The sequence below is a fragment of the Pogona vitticeps genome, chromosome 8 (assembly GCF_051106095.1).
Source record: "Pogona vitticeps strain Pit_001003342236 chromosome 8, PviZW2.1, whole genome shotgun sequence".
NCBI classification, from domain to species: domain Eukaryota; kingdom Metazoa; phylum Chordata; class Lepidosauria; order Squamata; family Agamidae; genus Pogona; species Pogona vitticeps.
Window position 1 is genome coordinate 13320831 of NC_135790.1, and position 15074 is coordinate 13335904.

Genomic DNA, 15074 nt, shown 5'->3' on the forward strand with positions numbered 1-15074 from the left:
ATCTGCCCCTCAATCCCTGCCACCTTCATGCTCTCATTTGGGATTATAAACTCCCTAGGAATAATATCTGGATGGCACAGGGTTACCTGGGAACAAGTGTCCCGCAGCCCCCTATACTGACGGTCAAGTATTCCTACGTCCACCCCGGCTGTCTCAAACAACTGAGAATCTGTTTTTACCAGCAAGCAGCGCTTTACCTCCCCAAGAGGACCATTTTCCTCAGCCTGATCAGCAGAGGTAGCTGTTCCAGACTGAGTAGTCATGGCAACAGGCTCCCTCTGTGACAATGAGCTTTGCTCTTTCTGGACACAGAACACAGCTTTTGGCTTGGTCCCACTAGAATTCTGAGGCACCATTCCTTTTAGCTGCTTTAATTTCTCACACTCTGAGATCAGATGACCCTTTCCCTGACAGAAATAGCATTTTCTAGTGTATTTGGATTCTCTCTCCTCTTGTTTCGGTTTTCCCTCCAAATTCTGAGGGCTTGGTTTCATGCCCGAGGGCTTCCCTTCACCATGGGCCCCTCCCCCTTGCTGGCTTTTCCCTGGTCCCTGAGAGTACTTGCTGTAGGTTTCTTTGGGTTTACCTACAGATTTCCCCTCACCCAAGGGCTTTCTTATTTGGGAGATAAAATCCGCGATTTCTGCGGCTGCTGCCACAGATTTCGGTTTCCTTTCCCTCACCTGGAATTTCAATTCCCCATGCAGAACTGAATAGAACTGTTCCAGGGCTATCAAGTCTTTAAGCTGTTCATAGGTCTCTGTCCCCTCCTGCGATAGCCATTTCTCAAGCAGCCTCACCAATTGGGCCCCCACTTGGGTAAAAGTCTGTTCTGGCTTCTTGGTAAGGGACCTGAATCTTTGTCTCAGCTGCTCTGCATTTATCCCATGTCTTGCAAACACCAGTTTTTTGAACTCTGCAAAATCTTTCATCAGTTCCTCAGGCATCTCGGCATAAACCTCAGCCAGGCTACCACTGATTAAAGATCGCATGATGGTCATCTTCTCAGTTTCCCTCACTGAGAAGTCCACAAACGCTCTTTCCACTAAGGAAAAGAACACCTCAGGACAATCTCCCTTGTGGTACACAGGGAATTTCTTCAGGTCAGCCTTAGACAGTTGGCCTCCCTCAGAATCCCTATTATTATTATTGTTCTGGTTCATCATTTCCAGTTTTCTTAATTCAAACGCCATTCTTTCTTTTTCCAGAGCAATTCTCTCTCTCTCCCTCTCCATTTCCATTCTTTCTCTCTCTCTCTCTAATTCAAATTGCCGCTGTTTCTCTCTTTCCCTTTCCTCCATTTCCCTCACCCTCAGTTCATGCTGTTGGGCTATGAGTATTTTTCTGAGTTCTGGGTCTTGCTCTCCTGTGCTGTCACCTTGCACTGAGCCAAATTCATCCTCAGAACCTTGGTCAATCTGGGGGTCTTTCACTTCACTCATGTCTGCTACTTGGCTTCGAGTCAAGGGCATACCCCCCCCCCTCAGAACAGGCTGCTTTAAAAAGTCAAGCCTCAGAATAAAACGACCACTTTTTTCCTTTTTGCCTCAGAACCAGCTCTCCCTAGAGATTGCTGCTGTTCTTCAGCACTAAACTTGCAACAGTATCGAGTCAGAGCCTACCCCCCTCTGCTGGGCCTCTCAGCTGGCAAGCTAGCTCGCTGTTGCTACGCAGTTTTTCCTCAGCTTTTTCCCGCCAAAACTAGGCTGCCTCAGAGCACCTTAATCTAAGTCTCCCCAGTTGGCACGTTCTTCTACTAGCGCACCTCCCCGTGAGGTACACCCAGAAGATTACCTACGCGCCTCAGACTGTCCCTGACTAGACCCCCCTTGCTCTGGGCACACTTGCCAAGGCTTTGCTGGACCGCTGGACAACTGGACCAGTCGTATCCCACACGCTGGACACCAATCAATGTGACAAACCCAGACCTACTGGGATCTATCACACAGTTACTAAGCTGCCACCAACCATTCCCTATAATAAGTCACACAGACCAGGGATGGATTTTTAAACAATAAAAGAATAAGGTTTATTTTAAATACAAACAGGGTAAATAAAACAATCAGGTGAATAAAATAAAGTAACGTGGCTTATTCTCACACACACAAGCATACAGTTTGGTTCACCTAGAACCTTTAACTTAAAGCACAGACCCTGAACCCATCAGTTCTGGCTAACCAACAGACCCCTGAACCTTTCAGGCTGGTACTCTGACACACAGTAGTACCCTGTCAGACACCCAGACTCCCACAACAGCTTCTTCTTCCCCAGCTGCTGCTTCGTCCCAACCCAGTGTCTCACAGTCTGTCTCAGCATCTCCCTTCACCACACAGGCATCACATATTTATACAGTACAGCCCCTCCTCCTGATGTCCCGCCTTCCACTCCCCATAGGATGGAACTTTCCCTCCAAACCCATGACAGACAGGTAACATCAGTGCTGTTATGTAACACACAGCATGTCCTATATGGGTTTCCTGAACCAAGAAGTTGTGCAGCTTCAAAACACCTGCTGCTTGAGACAGAACCATGAATGGTGTTTCTCCCTGCAAAGCCATAGTGTTTTGTACTGAAACTCGGCTTATAGTAGCTCCTGAGATGCAGTGGTGCCTTGCTTAACGGCGATAATCCGTTCCAAGAAAATCGCCGTTAAGCGAAAACATTGTAAAGCGAAAATAAAAAGCCCATTGAAACGCATTGAAAACCTTTCAATGCATTCCAATGGGCTTACAAATCACTGTCCAGTGAAGATCCTCCATACGGCAGCCATTTTCGCTGCCTGTATAGCGAGGAATCTGTCCCTAAACACAGAGGGAGCCATTTTATTTACTCGGTGGCCATTTTGAAACCGCTGATCAGCTGTTGAAAAAAAACACATTGTTTTGCAAAGAATCTGTTCCCAAAGCAGGGAACCGATCATCGCAAAGCGAAATTCCCCCATTTAGACCATCATTTTGTGATCGCAATTGCGATCGCAAAAAGATCGTTGTAAAGCAGATTCGTCATAATGTGGGGCAATCGTAAAGCGAGGCACCACTGTATATAAAAAAAATCCACAAGCATCCCAGCAATCAGATTACAATAACTGTGTTTTCCTAACAAACTGCTACCTTTTCATGGTATCCCAAATCTGCTGCCTGAGGTAGGGCCTATGGCCAGCCCTCTCTATTTCCCTTCCAGTAGTATTTTAGGCAAATGAAACAAGCCTTTGCTGGTGCTTTAATCCATGAGTGGGAAATTTGCCACCTTAGCTTTTTGAGTGTGTTGGACCTTTTAGATACAAAAAAGGTGTGTGTGTGTGTTCCAGTAGTATTTTAGGCAAATGAAACAAGCCTTTGCTGGTGCTTTAATCCACGAGTGGGAAATTTGCCACCTTAGCTTTTTGAGTGTGTTGGACCTTTTAGATACAAAAAAGGTGTGTGTGTGTGTGTGGGTGTGTGGGTGGGTGTGTGGGTGGGTGGGTGTGGGTGGGTGTCATGGGGCTTCATGGCGGATAGTTGAACTCTTCTGTAGCATTTGCCCTGACAGCAATAAAGGGGCAAAGAGGGGAATATTTCCAGGGACTCACGGACATGTAAGTGACTTTTGTTTGTTTACAAGACTTAAAGGCAACAGGACAGGAATATAGCAGCAGATATACAGTAAATATATCTGTACTGCAGTGAGTCATGGACCCTTTGTGCACGGCAGGAGAGGAAGCTGAACACCTTCCATATGCGTTGCCTCCGACGGACTTTTGGCATCACCTGGCAAGACAAAGTTCCAAACAGAGCAGTCCTAGAACGAGCTGGAATTTTCAGCATGAACACATTACTGAAACAGCGACATCTACGTTGGCTCGGGCACGTCGTGAGAATGGCTGATGGTCGGATTCCAAAGGATCTCCTCTATGGAGAATTAGTGCAGGGAAAGCGCCCCAGAGGGAGACCACAACTGCGATACAAGGACATCTGCAAGCGAGATCTGAAGGCCTTAGGAATAGACTTCAACAGATGGGAAAACCTGACATCTGAGCGTTCAGCTTGGAGGCAGGCACTGCATCACGGCCTCTCCCAATTCGAAGAGACCCTTGCCCAGCAGGCCGAGGCAAAGAGGAAGTCACAAAAGCAGCAAAATCAGGGAGCCGGACAGGGGACAGATTGGATTTGTCTTCAGTGTGGAAGGGACTGTCACTCTCGAATTGGCCTTCTCAGCCACACTAGGCGCTGTTCCAAGCCCTCCATACAGAGCACGCTACCATAGTCTTTCGAGACTGAAGGATGCCTAATAATAATATACAGTAAATATACAGCAGTAATCATGTAGGGGGGGTTACCTGCCTTTGGCAGAGGAAAACCTCAGGGGAGCCCCACTAATTACCAGCTGAAAGAACAATGAAAGCTGCTGGATAAATGACTTCGTGGCTGAAAAGAATTTTTATGGCAGGCTGTTCAGCTCAGGGGGTTGTAAATCATTCAGAGTCCAGCAAACAGTTATAAAGTTTCTATCTGCTCTTATCTGTTGCCAAGGAAGTGGGTCTGTGAGCCTTGGAGCCAAATCAACTTTTTTTACTTGGTGAAAGCTAAACAAGACCATAAAAGAAAAGAGACTTATAAAATACACAAATAAACCTTGCATCCCGAACTGCAGACCTATAAATATACAGCTGCAAAGCTGCAGAAATCTAAACTTATTAAATCAAAACTTATTCCCAGTCAGAGGGGAATCAAAAGTGGAAAATCATTTGGTTTCTAGTTGCATACAATAGAAAAGTTTGGAGTTCACCACCATCTGCTGGCAATTATCATAATAGCAGACTGAGAAAAAAGCTATTTCTTTATAGCATGGACAATTAAAAGTCTTTCAGCTGCTTCTGAGATTGGTATAAAATAACAAAATTAATGAGGCAAGGAAGACCAAAAAAAGGAATGGAAAGTTGGTTGGAAAACAGAGGGCTCGGGTCAATAGAGAACTAGGCCATCAGATCATCAGCTGGTGAGATTAATTCGAATTGAATCAGAAATGACTCACAAGGGTCAAGAATGTGAAACATCTGAAACTATGAATATGAAAAAGCTGATGGATGCTACAGCAAAAGTTAATGAGAATGTTTTGGCATCAGATAAAAATATAGAAGAGCTAAAATAGACAGTGGCAGACATGGGTCAGAAATTATAGGATCTCAACAAGGAATGTAAAACCAACTGAGAGAACTAGAAAAAGTCAAATTATAAAGTTGAATGTTGTTGTTTAGTCGTTAAGTCATGTCTGACTCTTCATGACCCCATGGACCAGAGCACGCCAGGCTCTCCTATCTTCCACTGCCTCCTGGAATTTGGTCAAATACATGTTGGAAGCTTTGATGACACTGTCCAACCATTTCGTCCTCTCTCATCCCCTTCTCCTCTTGCCTTCACACTTTCCTCTCTTCTCATGAGATAGCCAAAGTATTGGAGCCTCAGCTTCAGGATCTGTCCTTCCAGTGAGAAGGTTGATTTCCTTCAGAATGGATAGGTTTGTTCTCCTTGCAGTCCAGGGGTCTCTCAAGAGTCTCCTCCAGCACCACAATTCAAAACCATCAATTATTCTGTGGTCAGCCTTCTTTATGGTCCAGCTCTCACTTCCGTACATCGCTACAGGAAAAACCATAGCTTTGACTTTGTCGGCAAGGTGATGCCTCTGCTTTTTAAGATGCTGTCTAAGTTTGTCATCGCATTCCTCCCAAGAAGCAGGAATCTTTTAATTTTGTGGCTGCTGTCACCATCTGCAGTGATAAAGTTGAATAACAGTTTTAAAAGATGGATGACAAAAGTGGGAGTTTGCAAACCCATGTCAAATGCAACTCACTAAATTAATAGATCAAGAAATGTCACTGATTTAAAGACCCAGGTGATACTACAGCAGGATTATACTCGCAAAAATAATCTAAGATTTAAGGGAATTTGAGAATTGGGACCAGGAGAAAGATCTTCTGAAACTAACTTTGGCCTGGTTAAAAAAAGTTGCTCTGAAAATTGAATGGAGTGTTTTTGAAATTGATAATATTAATAGAACTGGACCAGTATCTATTCTAGAGGACAACTTTGTCAGGTTCTGGTGAGATTTTCAAGTCTTAGAAAAAAGGATGAATGGATGAAGATTGTAAGAGAGAAACCAGTGAGCCTGAAATTTGAAGGAGATTAGATCCATATGTTCAAGAGTTTTTGTAATGAGACTATGACATTTAGAACAGTGGTTCTTAACGTGGGCGATAATGCCCCCCAGGGGGCGATTTCATTTTTCAGGGGGGCGGTAGAACAAAAAGGGGCGGCGTGGGGGCGCTGGAGCAGAAGGGGGGCGCTGGAGCAAGCCAAACCTGTGAATATGGCTGCAGCCTTTTTACAGTGTGAATGAATATATATTTTCCTCCAATTTTAATTTAGTTTCAGACTTTTTGTCTTGAAATTTTTAGTTCCTGCATTTGTTTTTATGCCCTTTTTATATTTCTTTTTGCATCTTAAAATTCACTTGCAACTAAATCATTAAATGTTACTTTTTGGGGGGCATTTTATTTTCTTGGAATTTAATTTTGTTTTCAGGGGTCATTGGATTTAAGTGTCATAAATAAATAAATAAATAAATAAATAAATAAATAAATAAATAAATATCATCACCGCGGGGAGGGGGGCAATGATAACTTCCTCAATGGCTCAAGGGGGCGTTTCTTTCAAAAAGGTTAAGAACCACTGATTTAGAAGACAGATGAGGTTCATTACAACTGTCTTAATCACAAAGAACATTAAATATAGCTGGGGTTGCCCAGTGTTTCTAAAATTACACTATGATGGGAAATATCATAAAATTACATCAGTTGCAGAGGCCCCGGATCTGTTAAAGGACTGTGGAATTATAACAAAAGAAGAATAGGAGGAGCAGATGAAGAATTTAGATGGTTAGAGCATGACCAGAAGACAGAGGATGATAAAGGGGAGCAGATGGAGCAAGATTCAATCAATGGAGATAAAGGAAAAAGCTCCAAAATTTGGAAGAAAGGGAAAGGGAAGGGAAAATCTAGAGAATAAGCATGAACAGTTGTATTAATTCAATGATAATTAAAATTAAAAGGGGATGTTCTTGTAAAGGTAAGGGTTATTTCAATAGAAGACAGAAATAATTATTGTAAGGCTGGAAGTAGATTTGAAAGGGAGGATCTAGCAGAAGTCATTTATAAACACTGGTAGTGAAGCAGATAAATAAGGAAGAGATCCAGATACAAAGGAGGTAAAATTAGAGGTGAAAGGGGGGATCCAGTAAAAGCTGTAAGAAGTCAATTATGGGAGGTATCCAAATACAAAGAATGAAAAAAAAAGTATGTACATATATATAGTCTGTTGATGCTAATAATTAGAAGTCTTATAGGCTTAAAACCAATCAGAAATTATATTTGCCTATTGTTTGGTCTAGTTATATATTATTTATAATCATATGAAATTAAGGAGCTTTAATTAGAGGTGTCAAATAGGCTCAATATATATAAAGACAGGGCAAGGCAAGGGGAATGAACTCGGCTGTGAGACTACATGTGTCCTCCCCCACACCCAGGTCTGTAGAAGAAGGGTTTGTTAGAAGGATGAGAGGAAGAAGGGATATAGTTGTGGTAGTGGGGGAAGGAGAAAACGCTGAATTTATAGGGAGGTTTAGTATGGATTACTTTTCTTTTAAATGTGGCAGCATTATGGTCTGCACATATTGGGGCTAAGACTTGATCTAACAAAAATAAGTAATGGTTAAATGAATAAAGGCATTAACATGGAACGTGAAAGGCCTGGGATCTAATATGAGAGCAAAAATACAAAATGTGTTGATTAAGAGTAATGTGGATATTGTGTTCCTACAAGAAACACATCAAAAAAAGGAGGGGTAAAGGAATTAGGATGCAATTGAAATATATGAAAATTCACTTGGTACATCAAAATCTACAGGAGTTGCAATATTAATATCCAAAAAAATGTGAATTAGAAATTGATAAAATGGAAAAGGATACACAGAGTAGATACTTGAAATTGCAAGGTGAACTAAAAGAGAGGAATTTACACTTTTGAATGTTTATGCATCGAATGAGAAACAGGATGAGTTTTTGATAAATGTATTAAGAAGTTTGGATAAATTGAGGAAAGGTCATGTGATAGTAGCAGGAGACTTTAACATGAGGAAAGATAAGGCGAAGATGCAAAAAGGGGAAGGGTGAGGTAAATATACAATATTAAATAGATTACAGTGGTGCCTCGCTTAACGAGCGCACCGTATAACGATTAAATCGCATAGCGATCCGTTTTTTCGGATCGCTAATGCGATCGCACAACGTTTTTCCTATAGGGAAAAATTCGCTTTGCGAAGACCGGTAAGCGTTTCGCTTACCGATCTTCGCAAAACGACCCCAGCCGATCAGCTGTTCGGCGGCCAAAATGGCCGCCGGAAGCCGGGAAATGGCCTAAAATGGCCGTGCGTAGCGTTTTCGCGCCCTCGTTAAGCGAGGCGAGGGCGCGAAAATGGCTGCCGGCCATGAAGAAGCTTCGCTGAACGGTGAGTATTTGCCCTATTTGGAACGCATTAAACGATGTTTAATGCGTTCCAGTGGAAATCGCTGCCCCGTTCAGCGATGCTTCAGCATAGCGAAGGTTAATCCGGAACGGATTAACCTCGCTATGCAAGGCACCACTGTAATTAATAAAAGAGATTTGAAGGAAGTTTGGAAAGAAATAAGAGGTGACAAAAGAATTTAATAGTTCCAGATTGATATGAATTTAATAGTTCCAGATTGATATGATTATAAAGAGGCTGTAAGGTGGAAAATTGACACAAATATTCGGGAACATCAAAATTGTAATTAAAGGGTTTCAAAAGAATCTGGAAGAGACTTGGGAAATAAATAAGAAAGGAGAAACGTGTGCCAGCTAAGGTAATTTGAGTTGCTATGAAGTATGTTGTAAGAGGGATGCATATAACACAACTTGTATACTTAAAAAATAAGAAAAAAAGAATACAGGAATCAGAAAATAACATGAAAGAATTAGAAAGAATAACTGTAAGAACTAGAGATAAAAAAGCTATGGTGAAACTACAAGCAAAGAGGAAGGAATTGGAAGGGATTCATTTGGAAAAGGTGCAAAGGAATTTAAGTTGTTTTAAAAGAGAATTATTTAAAATTAGTGATAGAAATTCTAACTTACTAACTTAAGCAACTGACATAAAAATATTAAAGGAAATATAGGGATAATACAAGATCAAAATGGGAAAGGTGTAATTAAATGAAAGAGAAATTAGAAGACTTTGACATTTTTATGAAAATGTGTACACTAGGTTAAGGTTAAGTTTTATTATATAGTCATAGAACCGAAAATTCAAAGATATAAACATTATATAAGTAAAAATCCTTTAGATAAAATTAAAGACCAATTTTAGTAAATTGTTAATGGAAGAAGATAGAACAAAAATAAAACAATTAATAAAGAAATGGAACGCTGAAGAAGAAAGAGGTTGCAATAAAAAAAATGAAAGCAGAGAAGATACCTGGAACAGATGGATTAGGCCCAGAATATTATAAAATATTTAAAAAGATTTTCATAACAAAGCCAAAAGTGTCATATAATAAGATATTAAGTTGTGTGTGTGAAATCCCACAGTCTTGAAAGGAATCAATAATAATAGTGTTAATACTGAAACCCAGGAAAAGCCCAACAAATATAGAAGCATATAGACCTATGTCATTGATAAATCAAGATGCCAAGATAATCACAGCTATCTAAGCAAATAGATTAAAATGTTTTATTGGGAAATATCTATAGAAAAACCAAAATGGATTCAAACAGGTGTCAGATGTAATGAGAAGGAATAAGACAAAGGTGCCCCCGTCTCCAGTATATTTACATTGATAATAGAATTGTTAGCACAGGTAATTAAAAATGCCAAACAAATTAAAGGAATAGAGTGTGGAGAAAACAATAAAATAAATTTGTTTGCTGATGACACATTATTAATAATTAAGAACCCAATTGATACAATAGAGAGAATCAAAGAACATTTGAAAGCATTTGTGGAAATAACAGGAATAAAAGTAAAATGGGAAAAGTCAGAATGCTTACTGTTAAATCATTCTGAACAGGAAAAGAAAAAAGTGAGAATGAAATTTAAAGGAAAATTATAAAATTTAATTAAATATTTAGGGATAAATATCACACTGAATTTACAAGATATAATCAAAAGTAATTTGATAGGTTGAAGAGAGAGATAAGTGAACAGATAAAAGAATATTAAAAAAATTAAAGATTTCCTGGTTTGGCAGAGTAGCATTATGTAAAATGAAAATCATTCCTAAATTAAATTTTATATTTGGATGCTTCCGGTAAAGACCAATGAAAAATAATTGAAAGAATGATAGAATATGATAAACAGTTATTGTAATGGAAATAAACAAGCAAGGATTAATAAGATGGTTTGGTATGTATCACAAAAAGAAGACAGTCTTGGTATACCCAATATTAAATTATATAGCAAATTAACTTAGGCATATCCCAGACAGTATAATAGAAGTTTAATATGGAGACATATAGAGTTGCAGGAAAAGGAAGAAAATTCAGAGGGTATTTTATTTAAAGAAAAGACTGGAGAAGAGATTAAGCATATCTTTTAAAATATGCTAGAAATCTGGAAAAAATATAAAGAAATATTGAGTTCACCAATCTCCCCTATTACCCAAGTGGTGGCGTTAAAAAACTTTCCAAAAAGTCTAAAAAATAAAATTAAATTAAAGAGTAAGGGCAAATAGAATAAAAGATTGATGGAAAAGGTTGAAGATAGAGAAAGTATAAAAGAGGTATTGGAGGGAGAGGGGATCTCTTGGTTAAAAAAATTCAAGTAGAAAGATGGACAAGGAAATGGAGAAGTAAAGAAGGAGAGGGTGGAAACTGACTAAGTTTGAAGAGATTATCGGAAAAGGATTGAACTCAGAACTAACAAAGGAAAGAAAGGGAACAGTAAGTGAAATATATAAATTACTGCAAGCTGGTCAAGATACGCAGGGGTTAAGAGATCAATGGCAAGTTTTGGCTAATAAAACAATAGGGAATGATTGGAGTAAAATGTGGAGTAAAAGAATTAAGAATATGTCCCATAAGGGTCAAGGAAAATTCTTATCAAGTAGGCTGGAGATGGTATTTAACACCAGGAAAGATGAATATATTAAATAAGAGTTTGGCTTTTCCATGTTTTTGAGGTGTTAAAAAGAAAATGGGATGTATTTCCACATGTGGTGGTTATGCAGTATAAGGAGGAAAGAATGGGGATGTATAATCTCCAGACTTAAAAAGAAGGTACTTCAAAATGCCAGAAGGGATATCAGGAGATAGGTATCTAGTTGTCTGGTGTGCTCCCAGAGGCCTCTGGTGGGGCCACTGTGAGATACCAGAAGCTGGACTGGATGGGCCCTTGGCTTGATCCAGCAGGGCTCTTCTAATGTTCTTAGGTTCTTATGACACACGTCTTTGAAGAAATTAGGGAAATAATTGGATTTGTTATTCAAATGTCCCCATTGACTGCTTTATTGAATACAATTAATGAGAATCAACTGAAGAGGGAACAGAAGGATTTAATTACTATAATGGTCACAGTGGCAAGGTTATTATTGGAAAAATGGTAACCAAATTAATATTAATAATTAATGATAAATGGACTTCTGAAATGAAATTAAGAAAAGGTATCGAAAAGCAATGATTTTTTTAAAAAATATGGAAATATATATATATAAAGAGAGATTGAGAGAGAGAGAGAGAGAGAGAGGGAGGAAAGTAAGGCGGTATACACTGGGAGAAGAATCAGTGTATTTCTGGAGAGAAAGTGGGCAGAATGAAATGTAATATTAAAAGTTAAACCTAACCCCGAAGGTGAAGGTGGCACAGGTGAACTAATTGATTTAAGAAAAGTGAAATTATAATATTTATAATATAATGCAATGTAGAAGTGGTTTTGGTTTGGTTTATGTTGTTTTTGATATATTTTTTAAAAAAATTAAAAATTTCCTGGTCAGAAAGAAATCAGGGTGACTTCCTCACTTTTAGCAGTTGATACCTGAGGGGAAGTAGTTTGCCTCAGTAAATCTCATTTAATTGTATGTGTACCACAGACTGTGGTTGTCAATGCCCAACTAAACTGCCCTGCCTCTTAGGCACTTGTGTAGACAGATTCTATATGACCTCCTGACTCTTCCTGCCTTTGTGTCCTTATAGATTTGTCAGAAGTCTGGTGAAATTTCTCTCCTGAAACAGCAATTGAAAGACTCACAGACAGAGCTCAATAGCAAGACCAATGAAGTTCTTAACTTGAAAGCTCAGCTGAAAGATGTCCGGGGAAAGATGGAGCTGCTGGAGATGAAAATCCATGACTTGGAAGATTCATTGCATGCCAAGACCATGGAGTTGGAGGTGTGTGAGAATGAGCTACAGTGCAAAAAGAATGAGTCAGAGCTGCTGAGGGAAAAGGTGAACCTATTGGAACAGGAGATTGCAGAACTACGAACAGAACTAACTATTCTGAGGGAGGAGATGAAGTGTGGGGTGGCCTCTATAGGCCTGGAGGGTAACCTGACTGGGGATGCACAAGCCTTGTGGAGGGAAGTGGAGAAACTGAAGGCAGAGTTGCAGGAGGAGCGAGATAACAATGAGAAGATGACAGTAGGCTTCCAGCAGGAACGGCAGACATGGAAAGAGGAAAAAGAGAAAGTGATTCACTACCAAAAACAGCTTCAGCAGAGCTACCTGCTCATGTACAAGCGGAATCAGAATCTGGAGAACATGCTGCAGCAGCTGGCTGCTGGAGAGGATGGCAAAGAGCCTTTAGACCTTGACCTCCAGGGTGCTGATGTCCCTTACGAGGACATCATTGCCACTGAAATCTGAAGGGTGCTCTGTTTTCTTGTTCATTGTGGAAGAAATGGGTGCCTCTTTCAATTAAGGGAGTATGTGTACAGCCTAGGAGAACCACGTGTTTGTTGGTTGAGAGTCATGCCTGCCCAAAATGCATCACCAACTGTCTTCGTGCCTCATGTGTGTTGTGTGGTAAGGCACTGTGCCCAGCCCATCATGCCTGATGCTTTTCACCAGGAGGGCAACCACTTATCACGTATCCTGGTAGGAAAGGGAAAAGGAATCCTGTTCAGAAGATAATGTTACCAGTGGACCACTACATCAGGGCAGAATCAACCTAGTAACTGCTCTGGTAGAAAATATGCAAGAATCCTCATGCCAAATAGAACAGATGCCTCCCTCTTATCCATGATCCCAGTTCCAATTGGCAGGGTATACTGGGGAAGGAAAAGTGAGTTCCCATGCCAATCCCTGCAGCCATAAGAAATGCCACTGTAGGCATTTTGACCCCACAGCTGTCAAAGTTCAAAAAGGACTATTCCAAGAGCCTCTGAACTACAATGAGGGAAGAATTTCTGGAAGATTTATAGGCTTTGACTCTTCAGTTCCTTAGATTAAAAAAAGAGAATAGAACCATACAGAGAGTATACCATCAGAAGTATTCAATATTCAAGGAGGTATATTAACTCTCATTGACTGAAGGTATGTGAGTGGCATACTTTCCCTCGGGTGAAGAGGCTACAAAGAAGATTCTAGGATCTCTAAGAGAATGAATCCCTTAAAGTGGGGTTGCCTCAGATGACTGCAGATTGACTGCAAATCCCATCAGCCCAGTCAGCATAGCCAGTGAGATAGATGAGTTGTTGGTTTTGTAGTCTAAACAGGTAGAGGGCCATAAGTTTTAACTTTGCCTTAAAGAGTAAAAAGCATTTCCTCCATTTTTTTTAAATCTTGGAAAAAATAGCTGTTTCCACTAATTTCCTGTGGAGGTTCTCTTTGTCCAGAACAGTTCTTCCAACTGAAATAACAGTGTTCTAGGCCAGTGGTTCTTAACCTGGGTGATATTGCCCCCAAGGGGGCGATTTTGTTTTTCAGGGGGGCTATGGAACCAAAAGGGGCAATCCGGGGGCAAAGGAACAGAAGGGGGGCAGTAGGGGGCGATGGAGCGCCACTGCTGCACTGCTGGGGGACTGCGTGGCCTGCATGTCCCTCTCGGACTCTGACGAGGAGGGGACAGAGGGAGGGAAAAGCCAGCAGCACTCTGAGCCTCCAGAGTGGTGAGGGTGCCTTCTCACTGCGACCCTTGGCCGGCAACGGCGGCATCTCTTTCCTGTGCATCAAAGGGCCGCTGGACCGGGAGCACCGTGTGTTCTGATTGGTGGCTGTCAACTCTGGCAAGCTGCCCCTTTCCTCACAGCGCAGTTGTGGATTGGATGGTGGGCGGGAATCAGAAAAGGTACTTTTGGGGGGTTTGGGCTCCCATCCCCAGCATCTGGCAGATTGCGTAGTGATCTCCCCACAAAGAGACCAAGGGAAACCCAGCCCCACCATCCCGCCCCACCACCTCTTCTGAACATCCAGCCCCACAAAGGGCTGACTTTGACAAGACCTCCCTCTTTGGGGAGAGTCGGGACCCGTCGTCCACCATGCCTGCACCGAGGGCATAGCGTTGCCCTCCTCATGGGTGCATCAGTGTGGGGTGATCCAGAGGCTGGGGAGGATGGAGAAGCATCCCTCATGGCGACACCCACCTCCCTCCCGGAGACACTGACCCCCAGGATCCAAACACCCAAGGGGGGCAAGGGTGGGAGTTCACCAGCCAAGTGGCCTCCTTCCTTCCCTTCTCGGCCCATGCCTGGCCTTTGCTTAGTTATGGTGGGCTCCCGATCCTGAGGTGGGGCTGAAGCCCCCAGGCAGGCAGGCAAGGCTGCCAGCCATGGTTTGCCTTCCCTTCCCTCAGCCCGGCCTTGTGTGTCTCTCCCCCACTTTTTTCTTCCCTCCCGATGGTGCTGCTCAGGAAAAGCCAAGAACTGAGAAGGAGATTCTCCGTCCTTCCCACTACCACCCCTCTCTCCACCGCCTAAGTGCTGGCCATTTTCCTCCTCAGGCGCTGACAGCTCCAGGGCCGCCCCAAAAGCCAAACGGAAGCTGCTGCTTAGTCTCTGAGTGTGCGGCGGTGGGGGGGGCGAAGGTGGAAAG

The 15074-nt window shown here is 41.7% G+C and overlaps 1 protein-coding gene across 1 annotated transcript in view; it reads left to right on the top strand.

Annotated features, from left to right (window-relative positions):
• The window catches only part of LZTS1 (leucine zipper tumor suppressor 1), a 74650-nt gene extending 61030 nt beyond the window's left edge, over nt 1-13620 (top strand). The window contains exon 4 of the mRNA XM_020812326.3: nt 12240-13620. Within this exon, the coding sequence (XP_020667985.1) occupies nt 12240-12908 (669 nt within the window). The 3' untranslated portion in view covers nt 12909-13620. The remainder of the gene's footprint in view (nt 1-12239) is intronic.
• Nucleotides 13621-15074: the final 1454 nt, after the last annotated feature.